The sequence below is a fragment of the Argiope bruennichi genome, chromosome 11 (genome assembly GCF_947563725.1).
Source record: "Argiope bruennichi chromosome 11, qqArgBrue1.1, whole genome shotgun sequence".
Lineage (NCBI taxonomy): Eukaryota > Metazoa > Arthropoda > Arachnida > Araneae > Araneidae > Argiope > Argiope bruennichi.
In genome coordinates this window covers 62,947,303-62,960,464 of record NC_079161.1, presented here as the reverse complement: position 1 = coordinate 62,960,464, position 13,162 = coordinate 62,947,303, and the positions used below count along the sequence as shown (strand labels likewise).

At 30.7% G+C, this 13,162-nt stretch overlaps 1 protein-coding gene across 1 annotated transcript in view; it reads right to left on the bottom strand.

Annotated features, from left to right (window-relative positions):
• The window catches only part of LOC129956574 (uncharacterized), a 634,064-nt gene that overhangs the window by 93,918 nt on the left and 526,984 nt on the right, over positions 1 to 13,162 (bottom strand). The window contains exon 14 of the mRNA XM_056068502.1: positions 10,192 to 10,350. Within this exon, the coding sequence (XP_055924477.1) occupies positions 10,192 to 10,350 (159 nt within the window). The remainder of the gene's footprint in view (positions 1 to 10,191; positions 10,351 to 13,162) is intronic.

The following is a 13,162-nucleotide window of genomic DNA, read 5'->3' as shown; positions in this document are numbered from 1 at the left end:
AATGATCCGATGATAAGATAAAAGACAAGGAAGCAATCGATATTAGTGTAGATAGCAGTCATCGATCCGAAGGCAGAGGTCAACTCTACTTGGTGGGTTTGATTATCGATGCATATTCGATACGATGATGTTATTTTTAGATGGAGTATCGATAAAAATCTCATATATGTGATCATCCGGGAATTTTTCCCATCTACAAATGGGAAAACTTTGTTTTATGACATTAAGGGTCATTATAGATTTTGAGGGTAAGAAATATGACCCACTGAGGTTAGTTCGGAGATGAAATATGGGGTCTAAGCTAAATTCCAAAACTTAATATTCCTGAAGGATAAAATCAATGCAAACAGATTTGAAGCACCTGTTTCTAGTTAGACTAATGCCATTGTTCTAAAAGTTTGTTCTCTGTGGGTATTCTTTACGCTTTCACTAGCCGCCTCTGGCGACCAGCTGGTTTGCCAAAATAAATGCTCGCTAAAATTTTTAATTAAATATTTTATGTAACTTGTTCTCTTAATAGTTTTTCAAGCAAAACATTTTGAAGTTTCAAATTTTAATTGTTAAATAACTTATACTATTATAGAAACCTTACGCCGTTTTGTTCATTGTACTATGCATTTCACTTATTTTGAATCAACTACCATAAAATTTGAATTTCAAAGTAAAGTGGAACTGATTAAATTTCAATTAATTCAAAAACATTTTTTTTTGCTGAAACCAAGGATGTTATTTATTTTAATTTGAGTTCAGAAAACAGAATCATTTGGGATTGAAATCATTTGTGCAGTATAGAAAAATTTTCTTTAATTTAATCAATATTACAAAGAATAATTCAGTAAAATTTTTTCCAATTCATCACACGATTCTGCTCTTAGTTACACTTTGAAAAGGATTTAAATGAACGTAAATAATAATTTTTTTTCAGTCCATAAATGTACTGAAACAATTGTGAATTCTATATTTTATATGGTCCTTTGGTCCTAAGTTGTCATATTCTGCGAAATATTCTTGACAGTCTTACTTTTAAATAAATAAATAAATAAGTTTCTTTATACCTTCCGCTATCAAATCTGAACAAACTATGAAGTTTTAAATATTACAGTTTTAAAATAAACAACATTTTCATAATCTGAGGCGAATCAGCTTTGAAGAAACTCTGAGCGGTGATTGGCAGATCTTCTTTGAGAGGTCGATAGAGTATTCAAAAATCTCGCGTTTTTATAAGACAAGATTTTTCATATCTCACTCGTTCAAATCACAATAGAGTGAACTTTTCATTTTTATATGAACTATTCGCCTTTGGAGATCAGCTAAATTCACTGGAAATATTAGTTATATTTAATTTTCCTTAAATTGTGTAATAACTTCAAGTTTATGATTCCGCCAAATTATTGGACATGGAAGTCATGTTATTTTAATTATGTCTTAGATTTGCTGTATTTAATGTGTACTTGAATATTTTTAATGAAAATCAGTTCCATGACATCTTGGCGTCTTTAAAAACCGTTTCACTTATAAATACACAGTCCTTTGTTAAATCCGTAAATATCCGTTTCACTTATCTTCTGAATATTGAGATATTGTAATTTCATTTTTTATACGCCCTGTAAACAGACATTAAACAAAATCCTTATTCCTTAGCTTTCAACAATGAAAACATTTACGCGATCAGAGAACTGATTAAAAAATGTAAATCATTATTAGAAATTTGCAAGATCTATTAAATTGGTATCATGAGTAAGATTTTTTAAAAAAAAAATTTGAACTTACATTATTACAGTAAAACTTACTTTTTTGCGATAATATTTTCGAAAGTAATAGCGGGAAAATGCCAAAATTTAGCTTAATTTTTAATTAAATAAAATTTTGATTAAATAAAAAAAAGAAACCGGTCTGAAGTGCACATTCCTCATTATCAAGGTATACATGTACCAAGTTGGCAATTGTAAGTTAAAAGGTCTGGCCTGCAGTGCGCTAACGTATACAAAGGCACGCACTTTCATCTTTATTATTAGTAGAGATAGAGTCAAACTTTTCGTATTCCTCTAGTTTATATGAAACTGGCTTGTGTATGATAATATGTAACGACTGAAATAATACCTGCAAATTCTGACCAACATGGAAAAATAGTTCAAAATGTTCTACAGGGTAATAATTTATGAACTGAAGAGTTAGCAATTGATATGTAATTTATTTCTTTCACAGTAAAATTCATTTTAAAAGTCTTTTTTTCTACATTTTAATTATAGTTTTAATTATAAATGAATCACAATTTTAAATAATGCTACAAGAGATTCAAAGGGTATTATAACACAAAAAAATTATGTTTTCAATAAATTTATGTAATTTTTATGAATTAAAATCAATTCGAAATATATTTTTCAACAACACTTATACTTTTCATTACTTCAATTAATTTTACCTACGTGCATTACGGCGCTATTCACATACTGATTGTAGTGAAAATCGCCTGCGATGAACACTTTCCATCTAATTAATTCGCATCTATTATCTGATTAGATAGCCTTCCCTACTACAGTTAAGAGATAGTAGATAATGGATAATCTAATTAGAATGATTAGGTGTAGCAGCGAACGTATTAAATACTAGCCGCCTTTGGCGACCAACCGGTTCGCCAGTATTTATGCTCACTAAAATGTTCAATAATTATATTATGTAACTTGTTCACACAATAGGTTTTTCAGAAAAATATTTTTAAGCTTCAAATTTTGATAGTCATATAATTCACTTATACTATTACGTAGACCTTAAGACGTTTTGATCATTGTACAGTGCATCTCTCTCTAATTTTCTATTAGCACCCGTGAAATTCAATTTTAAATTAAAGTGGAAATGATGAAACTGCAATTAATAAAAAAAAAATTGTTTTTTAGTGAATCCACTTCATGTCTTTTAGTTAAAAAAAAATACGAGAACTGAAAGTAGAGTCGTTCGGCATTGAAGTCTTATGCGCACTATAGAATATTTTTCATAATTTATATTATCTTAAAGAATTAATCAACAAAAAATTCGCGGATTCAATGAAAAGTTAAGTTTTCAGTTTTATTTTTAAGAGGATATAAATGATGTCAATAATAATATTTTTTTTTTCGGTTCCTAAATAAGTATTAAAAAATTATGAAGTTTTAAATAGTCCTTTGGTCCTAGGGAATCACGTTCTGCAAATTATTCTTTCAACTTTTAAACAAATAAATAAACGTTTGTATCTAACTTCGTTCAAATCTGACGGATTTATCAAGTTTTGAATACTACAATATTAGAAAAATCGACATTTTCGTAATCTCTTGAGAAACTCAGGGAGATGATTGCCTTCTTTGAGACAATCGATGAAGTGATCTAAAATTGCCTGTTTTTATCGAAAAGTGACACTGAAATTTTAATAAATTGATCAGATTTAGTGATTGATTTAGTTGATTGGAGAACAATTCTTTTCATTTAAAATATTAGCGTCTGAAGATTATTTTGTTATATATCATTCACAGAGTAGAGAATTTATGTAAAGAATTTAATTTTTCATAATTTCTCAGCATTTAGGGACATTTACATTTATTTCATTTAGATCATTTGTTAGCAGATGTATGTCTTTTACTAAAGATTTACAAATTAGCTGTTGGGCTCCAATTAGAATAGATATACATGTTAAACCATATGTGCCTTAAATAAAACCTTTACATTTAATTAAGGTATATAGGTATTGTAAAAGATCATAGAACACGCTTTCTTGCATTTGCTTTTTAAAATATATCATGTGTCATATTTATTTTATTTCATTTCATACACACACGTGCTGAAAATTACATTTTTATTTGTTTAATTTGGAATAATAGTTAACTTATTTTTTAATTTGAGCTTTTATCAATATGATGGCAAAGCATTAATAATTTTTTTTCTTCCCATTAGCTTGTTCATGAAGCTGAATTTTTTTTTTTTTATTTTGTACGAAATAAATTGTTGAAAAACATGATTAAATTATTTTTTAAAAATTAATTAAAAATTGAAATTTATTATTTTGTTTAAAAAAATTAGTATTATTTAAAAGATTATTTTTTGAATTTTATTTTGATTTAAAAACCAATTTGGGGCTGTAACAGTTTCAACAGTTATAGCGGAAAGATGCCAAAATTTCGCTTAGTTTTTAATTAATTAAAATTTTAATTAAAAATTTAAAAAAAAATGGCTCCGAAGTAATCATTTCCTACTCCAAGGTATACATATGCAAAGTCTGACAGCTGTAGGTCAAACGGTTTGGCCTGTGGAGCGCCAACACACAAACACATATTGAGCTTTATTATATTTTATTTATGCGCAGATTTTTATTCCAATATTATTAAGTACAAAATTTTAAAAATAAAATAAACGTAGACGAATGAAATCTAAACATTATAATTTTTTAGGTGTTTTGTAAAAAAAAGATTCGAATTTTCTTAATATTTTTTTCTGATGAAAAAGAAATTGCCATAATAGCAATCGATTCTACTAATTTCCGTTCACCAGAAATATTCCAAAAATGTGAAATAAAATTAATATAACAATGACATACTTAGAGACAAAAGAAATAGCATTCATTCCATTTCATCCCTAATTGAAATGGGATGATATCTTTTGCTATAACGACCATCATTAAGCAAATTTTCTTTTGGGGATAGAACTCGGGACAGACAGACTGCAGTTCTTAACTAATGCAACTTCATGCATTATTTATAAAATCTTATAATGGCCCATTCGAGACTAACATTAAACATACTCCGTTTTACGTCTCACTCTTTAAAACTTCGTGCATTTAGCTAAGTAATATAGACTCAAGCTTTCATGAACAGGCAGATGTTTTGAAAATCGCCTGCAGGCAAACGATTTTTATTTTAATATAGTTTTGCTAAATACAAATGGTTATTTTGCATTTTAATGAAATTACTTTATTACTATGTCTTTTTTTATGACAAACTAAAGCACCGTATGGTGAGTTTGCTTAAATTTAACTGGAAGTAAAAGGAATATGGATTGAACTTTCGCCTTAGCGAGATGCCATAGTTTATAAGTCATTTGAAAAGATTGTGATATTATTCTTTCTATTTGTATAGAAATCACATTTCTAATTATAATGTAGATGTAATGTTTAATGTAATGCATGCTTCTTTTTCAAATATTTCTTTTAAAGATATGGACATTCAAAATACAAGGCCTATTTGAAATAGATGATATATTCTAGAATATTAGAACGAAATCTACTAGCAAGGTTTAGGTTTAGTTATATTAACATCCCGTTTGAAGCAACATTAGGGATATTTCGGGACGGACCTCGTAATTTTGAACCGCGGTCAGATGACGAAGACGACACCTGAGCTGGCACCCCTCTCTCCACACCACACCAGTGGGAGGACGTTTGGTCAGGAAGGATTTAAGGTGCAACAGACCCCCTTACACGACGGTTCTTCGGTGGAATCGGGTCTCGGCTCCGGTTCCGAAGCCGAGACCTTACCACCAGACCACCGCGGCCAAATCTATTAGCAAAGACCTCACATTACACCCATCACATATGATATATATGTTAGCGACAATACATAAAACGCCGGCCTTCTATATAATATTTGGCACTTTTAGTCAAAGTATAAAATATGAGAATCATTTTTTCTTTCTTTTAGCACTACATATAATATTGTTATGAATTCGGGGTTCTTTCGATTTTTTAGTCGATGAAGAAACAGTCATTAGTAACTAACGGCGACTTTATTAACACGAAGAAAGAAATACACAGACGTACACAAGCAACACACAGCTGCACACTACAACAAACAGTAGCCCATAAGTAGTAATCGGTAGTAATAACAACCACAACACTCATAGTGGCCAGACAGAGCTCAGCAGGAGGAGGGAATCTACGCAGCTATTCTCTACGGTCTCTCCAAACGCCTGCAATTCTCACTGTCTCTTTGCTTTAACTGCATCCAACTACTGACTCACGACTAGACGACTGGCTACTCGTCACACGACTCGATGCTGCTTCTGTAATAAACACCAGGACTCAGTACACAACTCAATTCGTCAATCGCTTGAGCTCCACTCAACGCTCGTGCTTCGTTGGACTGATCCAACTATTCCACCGATGATTTGCTACGCAGATCGTAACCTCACGACGACTTTATACACGACTCTGTACAAGATTGCTTTCAGATTAGACTGCCGATCTTTTATAGTTCCCGGAGACGGGCAGCGAAGGTTCTGGAACAATCAGGAATATCTCGATTCCTGTTGGCTCTATCACCAACATTTTGAACGATCTATTGCAGCAAACTTTACTGAACTATTATATATGAACTATATCCTATATCAATTAAAGATTATAGAGGATACGGATGAAAGTTTAAGAGGACTTTAAGCATCTTTAAAGCTTATCCTACTTTAAAGCTTAAGAGGACTTAATTTTAAATTTGAAAGGCTTAAGAGGACATAATGGGAAATTTTTACGGAGAAGACTTTCAGATCTGTCGCATCAATATATAGCTGAAGCTTATAGAGGATATAAATGAAGGCTTAAGAAAACTTTAAGCCTCTTTAAAGCTTAAATGGACTTAATTTTAAATTTGAAAGGCTCAAGAGGACATGATGAAAAATTTTACTGAGAAGGCTTTCAAATCTGTCTCAGTAAATTTTCAAGGTATAGCTTGCATTATAAAATAACTGAAGATGACAAATACTCATAAGCATAAGTATCACACATCCCCAGAACAGGAAATATTAATTATGCCATTCATTTGAATCTTTGAAATGCCAACAATTTTACATACCAACAAGAAATAATAAATATGAGTAAGTTTTAATGCTCACATGGCAGTTCATTCAAATTGTGCTTAGTACTGATATTAAAGCAACACTAGAGCTATTTTGGGACGGACCTCGTAATTTTGAATCGCGGTGGTCAGATGACGAGGACGATACCTGAGCTGGCACCCTCCCCCCTCTCCAAACGCCCACACCTCCAGTTCCGATCCCGAGACCTTACCATCAGGCCACCGTGACCCATAAAACTTATATGATAGAGATGAAAGTGCAGGATAAACATAAAATAAAATGGAGTATTTGAACTCAATGATAAAAAAAATCTATTCAGTCAAATGAAAATAAATTTGACATTGGTCTTCCTTTTAATCTAACTATGAAAACCATTTAACTATTATAAAAAGAATTAAAATTTTTGACGTTCAATTGTAAAATACTGTTGTACACGTAATCAGTAATCTAAAAGGTATATTATCTCAATATTAAAAATTACCACCACAATTTTAAAAAAAATCAGTAATTTCCATTTTTATTGACTCCTTTACAGCAGAAGTTATACAGCTGAAAGCAGCAGTTATATAAAATAGTAAATTTAATTTAATATTCATTTTAAAGATTTAGATACCGACATTTGAATTAAAAGCTCGAAAGAACCGTATTTCATTATTCATTTATACTTTCAATAATAAAAATTTAGCATAAGTCATTCAACAAAGAAGGAGATATTCAAAATATTTTGAAAATGATATAATTAAATGTTTAGATAATGAATATAATAAAAAAAAACAAGCGGGAGTAGTCTCCCCTAAACTTTCTCGCATACTCTCTAATAAACGTGTCATGCCAGAGAACGTCTTATTGGCGTAAAATAGTTACGTAATATTAACCTCCGCGTGTGTTTAGCATTTTTATTGAATATATCGTGTCATCCTTGGCGAGTTTATTATTCCTGGTATGCATTAATAGTATCCGAAAATCGAACTTCTGTTTTAGATACGTTTTTGCCAACCGACAGAAACAAAGTTTTGACACAAAACTGCACTTGTAGTCAGTCACAGCTAGGGATTGCAATACCGGTATACCGGGATACCGAATACCGGTATTTTGAGCCATTTGTACAATTTTGTAATAACGGTATTCATAAGTTTAAATACCGGTTTTTCGGCATTTACTAGAAATTTTTAGAATTGTCTCCACTATATGTTCAGGGATCGCCAACATTGCAAAATAGTATACGTTTTTGTTTTTATGTCTCCCTAACGGGTGAAATTAATTAGCTAATTAATGGCTTAATTAATTGCTTAAATCTAAATTAGCGAAACATGGATTATCCTTGAAAGAAGATATTGTATCCATAATGACTGATGGAGCAACAGTTATGAAAAAAGTTGGAAAGTTGATTGGTGCAAATCAGCAATTGTGCTATACTCATGGAATTCAGTTAGGAGTAAAAGATGTATTATACCAAAAAAATAAAGAACAGAAGGATCCAAATACTGTGGATATAGAAAATTCGGATTCCGACTTTGAGCAGAGTGAGAGTGATATTGACAATGAAGATAATGCCACTGTAATTGTTGAAGAAGATATTGCTAATGAGGATGAAATATTAACCCATCAAGAATTGCTTCCTATAATTTATAAAGTTCGACAAATTGTTAAGATATTTAAACGTTCCCCTATAAAAGATGACTTACTACTAAAATACATACTAACTGAAATTAAAACAGAATATATGTTAATATTAGATTTTAAAACACGTTGGAACCGTTTACTCCTAACAGCACACATCACACTAGAACAGCACACATGACTATCTGAAGATTATATATTACATTGAAAAATCGCACAGAAGAAAGGCATATCGAAATAGAACATGTCTTATAGTATTTACATAATTATAATGATTTTAAAAATGAAAATGAAAAAGAAGAAAAGAAAATAATTCAAATCTGATTAAGTTTATAGTAAATTTTCTTAAAATTTTTTACCCACAACCCTATCCACATTCAAAAGAATTCGGTTCAGTTATCGAGGATTATGATGACACTCATGTTGATAGTGAAAAGGAATTGTCTCTTGAACAAAAATTAGAATTAGCGATAAATAAGATAATTTCAACGAACCAAAATACAATACCGAAATCAGCTATATCCAAAAGCATCCGACGAGAAATCGATTTATTTGAAGATGAGGGATTTAGAGGGAAATACTTGGAAAAAGTATATCGTGCATTGATTACAGCACCACCAACTATCATAGATGCCGAAAGAGCGTTTTCGACAGCTAGTTATTTTTGCACAAAATTATTTTTCAGGCTTAACGACAGTACAATTGATGCATTATGTTTTTTAAGATCACATTTCAAAAATTTGTATTAGTACCTGAATAGTGATATTTATTGAAGAGTGATATTTACAGTTTTTTGTGATTTAAATAAATAAGTTGTTTCTTTACTTTTTTGTGATTCTTTATATACGGTTATAACTTATAAGTTACAAATTATTTTTTGTGATATTTACCCTTTCTAATAAAACTGGCAAATAAAACAAAGAAACATCCGTGTTTTCTTTCTTTTTCTAAAATTTCCAATACCGGTATTAAAACCGGTATCCCGGTATTAAGATCTAAAAAATACCGAATACCGGTATTGAAATTTTGGTCCGGTATTGCAATCCCTAGTCACAGCATCACATACCAAATTTGATATATTTAAGTCATTGCAGTTTTGAATTATCGCGTATACTTAATTTTGACAGTACCGGCCTACAGACAATCATCTCTTTGTTTGATTTGGTTCAAAATTTGACAGTGTCTACACTATAAATGTTAAATCTGGGTACCGAATCTTATCTATCTAGTTCTCTTCGCTATATAGTTATTTTGTTAACTTACATTCGAATAAACAGACTTACTCTGAGCAGATTTTTATTCAAAATTTGATAAAAATCTGTAAATTTGGTTTAAAGACGGTATTTACAAAATTTAATTTGGTTAAATTTAAACTTGACTTTAAATTTGGTTTAATTTAAAGACCGCATACCATATTTTAAGCTTATAATTGAAAGCATTTTTGAGTTATTTTGGTCACAGACAAACAGGTAGACTCACATTTTCTAAAAATATCTTTTTCTAACTTAGGGAGGTCTAAAACATGGGGATTCGTCAAATTTTTGAGTTCGAATTTTTTGACGATAACTATATACTTTCTTTATACTACGTATACGAGAAAGTATAAAGACCAAACTTTTGCAAGTACATTCGCACTTCAGTTTTCTAAAATCATTTTTGCAATATTAGTATTTTAAATTAAGTTTCCCCGAACATTTCCAATAATATTTACGAGCTAGAGAGGCTTAAATTCAAGATAGTAACAGTTAGAAATGTTTCACTCACATTCTTGAAAATTTTCCACAATCCAAGTGTTGAAATCCAATTCCACGGAGTCAGTGAGCCAGCTTGGTTGGGAATAATTCTTGACCTCTCTGGTGGCCTTTCGACTCGGAAAACTTAGGATACGTTGTCCTTCATTTTGGACTTGTCCTACCTCCAACACTATAGTAATATAAGATAATATGAGAACATTAGTGCTTTGAAGATAGTTCAAAAACCAATTTGTTGCTGACATAATACTTAAAATTAATAATCATTTCTGAATCTTGGACACAAGTTATAAAATTTCAGTTCACACGAGTATTTTAGTTGACTGAGAAATAATGTCTGCTACATACTTCAAGTCAGCAGAATTTCAAAACCTCCTAGAAATTAACTTATTTACGAATGACATAAAACGTGCTTACATTATGCAAAAAACTTATGGAACTGAATTACAGATAAATGAAGTAAAAAGTGCTAAGGATATGCCAAAAATTTACGAGCATTTTAGCTCCTGATAAATAGCATAAAATCGACTGAGATAATGTCGAAAATCAGTGGCTATTAGATAATAAATGATATAAAATTTGATAATATACGAGAAACTGAACTTCAGATGAATATCTTATTAGCACAAGGTACGATATTTTAAGATATTGTTCGAAATTTTATATTGAAGGCCAATATCGTCATGATATTGTAGTAATGTTGTTGGGGATTTTATGATAAACATTTTGTGCTAAAAGGAGTTGACAGGATGCCAAAAGCGAAGAGTATCTGAGTTACAGATAAATTATTCAGAACGTGCAAAGTGTGTGTAGCAAGTTATGAGTAACTGAATTTCTGATGAATACCCTACAAGCAAAAAGTATTGTATGATATTTCTACGATATTGTTGATATTCTAAACATCAGCCAATATTGTCCTGATATTGTAACAATGTTGTTGCCTTATTAGCACAATGTGATTTACGATATTTCTACGATATTGTTACATATTCTAAATATCGGTAAATATCGTCATGATATTGTCTGCTCTTATGACAGGCAGTCAAAAGAGCAGTGTACAGGATTTATAGACAAATAACATAAAACGTTGTATGTATGGCAAGTTACGGGTAACTGAATTTCAGATGAATACCCTATTAGCATAAGGTATTGTGCGATATTTCTACGATATTGTTCGATATTCAAATACCGAAAAATATCATCATGATATTTTAACAATTTTGTTGGGCATTTTATGTTAATTAATATTTTGTGCTAAAAGAAGTCGACAGGAAGTCAAAAGCGAAGAGTAGGTGAGTTACAGATAAATGACGTAAAACATTCTAAGTGTGGTAATTGAACTTCTGATGAGCACCATATAATGAAATGATGGTTTTAAAGCAACTCAATTTCAGATGAAAGATACATTTTGAAAACTAAGTGAAAATGATTTACGAATGAAAAGCTTTATATGTTTAGTAAGGGTATAGATAGAACTCCATGAAATTAGACATGTTTTGTTAAAAATATAGAGATTTATTTCATAGAATACTTTACATTTCTGTCGAAAAGTAAAATATATTTAAATTTGTTAACGTTGCAACAATTCCATTTATAATTATTTAATTCAATACAATGATACGAATCATAGCATTCACCATTATGTTTAGTTTTGAAAAAATATAGATATTAGGGTCGCTTTTGTCCAAACTCCATTGGACCATACTAAAGAAAGATAGAACAAAAAAGTAGAGAACAAAATAAATTTATCCCCAAAATTTATGTCCAAACAGGATACTTTCCATTATAATCATTTTAAAAATTCAGATATTTGTCATATGATGTTTCCTACTCCCTATTTGAAGAATTCCGACTCTAATTTTTAGGGTGAAGTCGCAGCTTGAAAAGAAAGAACCCATGTGGAAAACAATTATTTAGGACTATTCTACCAATGAGGAACCAATTGATGCGAAATAAGCATTAAATATATAAGAAAGTTGACAAACTTGTTACACAAAGTTTCACCTGCCAGTACTCAAACAAGGAACAGCATCAACAAAAATTGCTGACCTCAGTCATTAATCTTCCACAAAATCAAATTAAATAACTGTCAAAATTTGCTTACAATTCCATTTTAAAAACCGTTAATCCGTTTCTGGACATCCTGCAGGTTTGTCATATAGAAACAGAAAAAAAGAATTAAGTAAACACACGAAACATTGCTCAAATAAAAGGAATAAAGGAAATGACAAGAAACTTTTGTCAATGCTCGTCAGCTTAAAACGGCTTGATTAAAATTTTAATTAATATTTCTAGTTCTTTTTCGGCATATATTTATATATCAAATAATAAAATTTTTAAGACTTGAGGTGGATAATAAGAATCTCATCGTGTTTTTTTAAAGCAACAATCTTACTAAACTTGGACAAGGGATTTGAACTCAGAGAATTTAACTTCACATTGTTTGGTTAATCAAGAGATATTAACATTTGAAAATCATAAGGGTTTGTTGAAACAAATTTTCTTTCAGATAGATAGGAAATTAAAAATGTTGCCATTGTATTAATCATTCAAACATAATTTATTTTTATAATGAGGGACTTGTCGGAGGAAACAGAAAATGCTTTTCCACTCTTTAAACATTGGGCAATAAGACTTGTTGCTTTAGGATGTTTGAGAAAATCTAATTTTTGTCTTCCTCTTTTGCAATAAATATTGTGGTCATGCGTAGCAAGAGATTAACTCCATGAATACTGAAAGACACTATAAGTTCGTTCAATAAAACTATGGTAGACTCCCGAATCGCCTGGATATCGATGCGAAATTCCTTGACCTTACATTGTGATTGATTACTTGGACACCCAAGGCACGGACTTTGTTTTTTTAAATACGCTCGTTCAGATGGGTTTGGGGCACAGAGATGTATTCGGAGAACTTCTGAGAATGAGAATACTGTTACGAAAAAACTCCGCTAAAATCGACGGATGCGCTGTAGTGAGTTTATG